Here is a 7,509-nt window from a genome sequence, read left to right on the forward strand (position 1 = left end):
CTTTTGTACAAGTCTAGAGTCAATGTTTTCAGAATAGATTCTCCAAGCCCAATTTAAACAAAATGGAAGGCATGTACTGCTGCAGGCAACTCTTTCTCCTGCTGACATACCTCCTTCTCAGCCCTCACCTTCCACTTCATCTCCAGGATGGCCCTTTCCACCTCCTCCAGGGCTCGCTCCCTTTTTTCCACAGCCCTCTCCCGCCATTCCACTGCCATTTCTCTCCTAAGCACCTCCTTTTCCCTTTGGCTGGCCCACAAAGCCATTGTGCCCACCTGCTCCAGGAGCCTACCCCAGTCACCCTCAATGCCCGTGGGGAGCTGGGGCCCGTGGGGCCTTGGATCCTGGCGCTGCCCAGCCTGACCATGGCCACTCTTCTCCAGCTCCTCTCTGTGCATACTTTTCAGATGCTTCCACAGTGCTGTGGTGCCCACATTGACCCCAGGGCCACGGCTCACCTGCCTGCCACACAGGCGGCAGGTGGCATATTGGTTGGGATGGTGCCCAGCACGAGCAGGGGCTAGGTGGAAATACTCCCATGCCTCAGAGAATCGGGTGCCCTTGTTGTGGGGCGTTGGAGTGGGCATAGCACTCACAAAAGGGCCAACCAGTTCTCCTGCCTCACTAATCTCTTCCTCTTCCTTCATCTCTAAGTCCCCTTTTGCCTTCATCATGGCTCCCTCCTCTTCCTCCTCTTCCCGCCTCATCATGTCACCTGTTCTACAGCGTTCTTTATGATGTGGCTAGATGTGAGCCAAAAGCTTATTTGAACCACAAGATTAAATATATATTTGGGAAGGGCCCGTGGTAACTCTTGGGGATTCACAATAATGGCCAAAGTCTGGCCACACCTGGGTGGTGTGAGGTTTCTTCCTTTCTGCTTCACTGGAGAGTCAGGGGTGAGTCAGATACAAGCAAAACGGCCCAAGAGTGCATTCCTTCCATGCCCCAGATACTTACTTATCCTCCCTTGACTAAGCCAGAAAGACAAAACATATCAGTTCCTGCAGCAAAGATGTTCTCTGTCCAACAATAACAAAGCTCTTTGATGAACGCAGTGTTCTCTGCATCAACCACCACGACAGGTATTTTTGTATACTGAAAATTTTAGGTTTTCTTTTTTCTCCTCCTGATTGTTTCCACTGTTTCTGTGCTTCTTATTGCCTATAAATGCATTTTGGAGGCAGGAGAAACAGCCTCAAGTTTCAGGCTTTTCAGGACCAACAGGGCTACGGCCTCACTGGGCCTTGCTCAGAGTAGGTAAAAGCAAACACAGGCAGATGCTGGTGTAGGAGACAATCATGCTTCCTAAAAACTGTTGCAATAAGCAATCCAGAGTAGACAAAGCCTATGAGGATCTGGATAATAAAGTTCCCAATGCAAGGTCAGTTTGCCCTTAGAGGCGTCTCTCAGAGGCCAGGAGTCTAAGAAATCCAAAAAGCAAGCTCAGCTATTTCAGCAGGAGGAGCTGGGATGCACAGGGGGGAAGGTGGAGCACATCTTCACAAACATGATGTTGCCTGGCTGCCCTTAGCCAGCAGCTCACCATACTCCACCTTCTCCAGCAGGAACACCTGCAAAGCCAACAGCCAATAAGACATTCCTGAAGCACCGTACTCCAGGTGTTTTGCTCTTTAACTCATTTTAAAGATAAATAAGTAAATGGAAAATCATATTGCATTTAAAAACAGCCCGACTTCTCTCTCCTTTCTTGGGTCATTTCTTAAATTAATAAGAGCGTTATTTAATCAAGGTTTGCAACCCTAAACAGTTAGGAAATTCCCCCCTAGCCACAAGTGGGTACTTACAAGCAGACAAGGCTCTGGACTTCTCTCTGATCTTTCCTGCGCAGAGTGAAAGCACTCCTGCACACCTTGGATGGTTATTAGCTGACTCCTACCCCCAGAAGGAGGGCACCTCCACTTCTGGTTTCCTCCCACTTCTAGGGCAGCATTGTTTTCAAGTAGGTGTGTCTGTGCCTGTTGGATTTTTCTGCAACACTTAGACACAGATGCAAACCTTTTCTCCACCCCCTCCACTACCAAGAAAAGGATGTTCCTGGCATATGTCAAGCAGCAATACAGTAAGTTAAGCACCTACAAGTCTTAGTTCTCTTTTTTGATTACTAGATTACCTAGCCTCTCAAGTAAAGCAAGTGATTTGAAGGAAGAAGAATGGGAAAGACTGAAACATGAAATGTGTATACACAATATAGATTATATATATACATATATTATATATATTATGCATAATATGTGTGTGTATACATATTTAGATTGAAAAGGAAAGCCTACCAAGAGGATATAGGAAGACTCTAAAGAAGATGTCAATAGAAGAAAAAAAACTTTGTGTTATAAAAGAAAAGATAGAAATAGCATAGCAGCTCAGGCGCCGTGGCTCATGCCTGTAATCCCAGCACTTTGGGAGGCCGAGACAGGTGGATCACTTGAGGTCCGGAGTTCGTGGCCAGCTTGGCCAACATTGTGAAACTTCGTCTCTACTAAAAATGCAAAAATTAGCCAGGTGTGGTGGTGCACACCTGTAATCCCAGCAACTCGGGAGCCTGAAGCAAGAGAATCACTTGAACCCGGGAGGTGGAGGTTGCAGTGAGCTGAGATCATGCCACTGCACTCCAGCCTGGGTGACAGAGGGAGACTCTGTCTCAAAAAAATAAATAAATAAAATAAATAAATAAAAATTAAAAAAAGAAAGAAAAGAAAAAGAAATGGCACGGCAGAAAATATGTAGAGGTTGATGGTTAAATTAAAATAGAAAAAAAAGTGGGGGAAAAAGATTCAAAAGAGGAATGAAACTGGTAGGAGTTTTAGAACATGAACCACATTTCTAAACCAAATCTTGGAACACAAAGTCTAGAGAGAGTATAGAATATTTGAAATTTGAACCATTTCAGAAAATCTGAATCTAGAGAAGTCAAATCTTTTCAACATTTTTAGAAGTTAACAAAAGACTTCTTCAGTGAGCCAGTTGCCTTCATAAAATAATAACACCCCCACCTACTCCCGATATTACCATATCGTCATCTTTGGTGGGTTAACTAAAGATAAAGGAAATGAATCATGAGAATGGTTAATGTCACTGGATGAATGCAAACCTTTGTATCTTTTTCTTTTTTAAAAAAAAAGTTTTACCTCCTATACCTTTTTATCTCTTCCTGGACCAACTGGAGATAAAAATCAATCTTTGGCATGTATTAAATTAAACTGAACACTCTCCTTTACTTAACAAGAATGTATTTTAGAGGATCTGGTTTTGCTTTTAATTTTTTAGTGGAGAGAATAGCATCCCTGGTCCATGTATGTATCTCCATTATCTGGAAAGGCAAGTGTTGAATGGATGGGAATATTGGGAGCTACAGTGTTTGTCACCCAGCATCTTGGATATGCTAGACAACGCCCTCTGAAATTCTCTTGTTTCTTTGGGATTTCGGTAGCAATGTACTGAGAAATGGTAAACTTCTGTAGAATTTCACCAGGAAAATGTTACTTAGCATTCTTGAGTGTGGTTTCTCAGCTCTATAGGCCCAGACTTCTTAGGAGTAACTAGTCTGTGGATTGACACCCAAATCATCACATACATTTAATTGTTCTTTACGTGTTAACTAGCGTGTTCATTAACTGTGGAAAATATCTGGGAACTAAGAACTCGGGCTGGTCATAAGTAAAATATATACATCTCTTGATGAGAAAACAAGTAATTATAAATGGAATTATAATTTTGAAGAGTCTCCGATAAAACAATGGGAATCCAATAATTCCCACTGCATGTTTTCACTAGACTGTTAAAGAAAGTATCATCCCCCAAAGAATAAACATAGCATTGAAAATAAAACATAACTAGCCCTGCATCTAAGTTCTCTGCTTTCATAACATAGCAACTTCTTTCATGTTTTTATTTCAATACAGTTTTTATTAAAAAATATGTTGGACTGACATTAAGGAGACATCATTTCTAATTGTGCCATTAACTATTTTCCACTTCCTTGAACCACTGGGTGCCTTGATTTTTCCATCTGTCAAATGGCAAAAATAAGGCATGCCCTACCTGTCCTCAAGATTAATCCAATAAAATTTTTTTAAAATTTAGGAAAATGCTTCAGAAGTAAAAAGCAGGATATTTATATAAATTGGTTTCTGTGGTTGTTACAAATAGTGTCGTACATTACTTGGGACACAGAAACAACATGTAGATCCCCTTGAGCTTTAAATCTAACAGACTATTCTTCTCTTGACTCTGTTTGCTTTTTCCTTCTATTCTTGGTTTCCATTTAGTATTATTTTATTCTGCCTACACAGAGTTAAGATTTCTCTTTAACAGAACCCAGAATCCAGACTTGGAACATCAGTATAGTCCTAGATCTTTAATCCTCAAGTTGACCTAGGAGTATAGTTGGAAGTTTATAACATCTCTATAGGAGATAACCCATTTATAGTGCACGTTCTAACACAACCTATATTAAAAGTAGACACTGCCTTCTATTTATTCAGCTAAAAGTGGAGAAACTCTTTTTTGCCAACTTATGTTATATGAATGTTAGTAAGTTGTAAGGAGTACCAGTTTCTTAGGAATTTGCAAATAACCTTTTTTCTGTCTTTACCCCAGAGAACATTTACCTGCTTACTAAAGAATGTATTTCCCAAAGCAAATATCATATGGTTTATAGATGGAAGTTTTCTTCATGATGAAAAAGAAGGTAAGGAAATTAAACAATGGAAATAAGTTCTGTACAAAAAGAAAGAAAACAAAGGACATCAGAAATTGTCATTGCCCAAGTTGATCTTGGCACTTAAGAATGATTCTCATTCCAAGAAAAACATCATTCTGCCTACCAAATGTCATTTTCTGATGCTTCATCTGGCTCTTCCAAGGGGGTGGAGTGTAACATTTTCCAGAACAAAAGAAATACAATTGATTTAGACAAACAACATCCAAACATTTTATTTCACTTATCAGTAAAAGGAATATCTTAGATGAGGACAAAAGTTTAAGTCTACATATATTTATTAAAACGTTTTCTGCCTTTATAACATAGTTACCTGTTTTTCCATGTCTTTCTTATTTCAATACAATATGTTCAATTAACAGCACCACTGCTTTACATCAGCCAATAAATAATTTCTACCTTTTTATGTGAGGATCTAAGGCAGGTGTTGGTGAAGCACTAGAGGAAGCCTATGTAAAAGAGTTGGCTCCTTGACAAGGCACATGTTCCCCCAGGAGGACTAAAAATTCCTGGAGGAGGAACACACATCAAGACAAGCTCAGGTGATAATTCACAAAGCCATGTTTTTATAGGTAGTAACTATGACGGCCTCTACCAGAATAATCTCAGCTGTCCCTGCCTGAACAACAGCCATTCTCCTTTCTCCTGAGTCATTTTTCCTCAAAGTTCAATCTGTCTTCAATAACAACTGAGTCACACAACTCTTTCTGAATTATTTTTAAGTGATAAAATTGAAAGCTTATGTTAATGAGTGTATTGGTCACTTGATGCATTTTGAGATTATTATTGGTTTTATTAGTTTATTTTTAAAAAACAATTCACTCACAACAATGACAGAATACAATTCTAAAAATATAGGTTAAAAGTTATTATAGGCCAGGCATGGTGGCGTACACTTGTTATCTCAGCACTTTGGGAGGCCGAAGCAGGTGGATCACCTGAGGTTAGGAGTTCGAGACCAGCCTGACTAACATGGTGAAACCCTGTCTCTACTAAAAATACAAAAAATTAGCTGGGTGTGATGGTGGACACATGTAATACCAGCTACTTGGGAGGCTGAGGCAGGAGAATCACTTGAATACAGGAAGCGAAGGTTGCAGTGAACCAAGATCGTGCCATTGCACTCCAGCCTGGGCAACAAGAGGGAAATCCCATCTCAAAAAAAAAAAAGTTATTATAAATATATTATCCTGTTAAATAAGCCTTGCACAGTCAAAGCGCCCAGATTTCACCACACTAGAGGCTAGATTTTGTGGTCAGAATTGCATAGGCACACAACTGCATTTAGCTATTACTTTGGTAAATAATTACATCAGAATTGGTGTTAAGAATCTTTAATGTGAAAAAGCTGTGAGAATCCAGAAAATTCTGACATATAGTGATAGTTGGTTTTACATTAATTTTCTGCTGCCTATTATGCTATTTGGAGGTTATACTAACATAACAGTTTAAAACAGAGTTTGATTTCTAAAGAAGACTCACAGGACCCAAAATGCAATGCTTATAAATCTACAGCTTATTTCAAGAAGAAGAGACAACGTAACAAAAATATTACAATATGCAGCATATCCTATCCTACACTTACAGCCAAGAGTTCAGAGAAGTCAGATATGAGCTCCTTCGTCTTCCCTCTCTAAGGGCCATAGCCAGACACACTTTCTCTCTCAGATCAGAGACTACTGATGCATATACAGAAGAGCTCAGAAGTGGGTAGTCCAAAACAGAGTCCCAACCAAGATTGCTTTATATTTTACTGGTCACTTAGGTATATTCCTGCAACATAACCAGACTCCACAGCAGAGCTCTCCCAAGGTCTAACCTAGGCTAGGTGTAAATGATCAGTCTCACAGTTGTCAACAAACAATGCTGTTGAGCTGGGATAATCTGCCTCAAAACATTTTGGACACATGGTCACAAACAAAGCAACACTATTGATCAATATGCTTTATACCCTGATCATGGATCGATGACATGTAGAAACTTGAGCAAACAGCTCAATTTAATTCCAGATCTGCTGGAATTGACCCTCACTGCAGAGAAGCTGCCATTTGACACTTTAGACTTTACATTACCATAAATGGATCATGCCATGCCTTGGCATTATTGTATGGCTCTTACATAAAATGTTAGTGACTAACCATGTTCTTATCTGTCTGGCAGGAATATATATTACTAATGAAGAGAGAAAAGGCAAAGATGGATTTCTGGAACTGAAGTCTGTTTTAACAAGAGTACATAGTAATAAACCAGCCCAATCAGACAACTTGACCATTTGGTGTATGGCTCTGTCTCCAGTCCCAGGAAATAAAGTGTGGAACACCTCATCAGAAAAGATCACTTTTCTCTTAGGTGAGTTGTCTATTTAATAAGCTCAACAAGCATTTGACAAGACTGCCATAAATTCAGAATTATCTTTAATGGGAACAAGTAAAATGCTTATCACATCCATAACGTTTTAATCTCAGAAAACTTTCTATGTAACTCATAACTATTTCAAATTATCAAACATTTTTGACAAATAGGACTCCAGTGAAAAGAATTCTTCAAATAAAAATAAAATAGTTGATTCATGTTTTCACAAGGAATTTCTGCTGAATACTGCAAAATTTTTGTTCAAATTTAATTCATCTAACTCTTAATTAGCTAGCATTTTTATTAATCCATCACATAATGAAAATTAATACTAATACTGATGATTAAAAAAGATTTAAAAGACCTTAAAATTCATTCTGCATCCTTAGAAACATTCCATTATGTACAACATATAT

The 7,509-nt window shown here is 39.2% G+C and overlaps 2 protein-coding genes across 2 annotated transcripts in view; one reads left to right on the forward strand and one right to left on the reverse strand.

The window, feature by feature from the left end:
• Positions 1-7,509, forward strand: part of CD96 (CD96 molecule) — a 115,313-nt gene that overhangs the window by 44,158 nt on the left and 63,646 nt on the right. The window contains exons 6-7 of the mRNA XM_011932761.1: positions 4,621-4,711; positions 6,902-7,090. Of these exons, the coding sequence (XP_011788151.1) occupies positions 4,621-4,711; positions 6,902-7,090 (280 nt within the window). The remainder of the gene's footprint in view (positions 1-4,620; positions 4,712-6,901; positions 7,091-7,509) is intronic.
• Positions 31-1,952, reverse strand: ZBED2 (zinc finger, BED-type containing 2). The gene is made up of 2 exons (XM_011932759.1): positions 1,809-1,952; positions 31-1,574 (listed from the first exon to the last, which is right to left on the reverse strand). Exon 2 carries the CDS (start codon positions 708-710, stop codon positions 54-56), a length of 657 nt encoding a protein of 218 aa, XP_011788149.1. The 5' UTR covers positions 711-1,574; positions 1,809-1,952; the 3' UTR covers positions 31-53.

This window comes from Colobus angolensis, unplaced genomic scaffold (genome assembly GCF_000951035.1).
Source record: "Colobus angolensis palliatus isolate OR3802 unplaced genomic scaffold, Cang.pa_1.0 Scaffold98, whole genome shotgun sequence".
Classification (NCBI taxonomy): Eukaryota; Metazoa; Chordata; class Mammalia; order Primates; family Cercopithecidae; genus Colobus; species Colobus angolensis.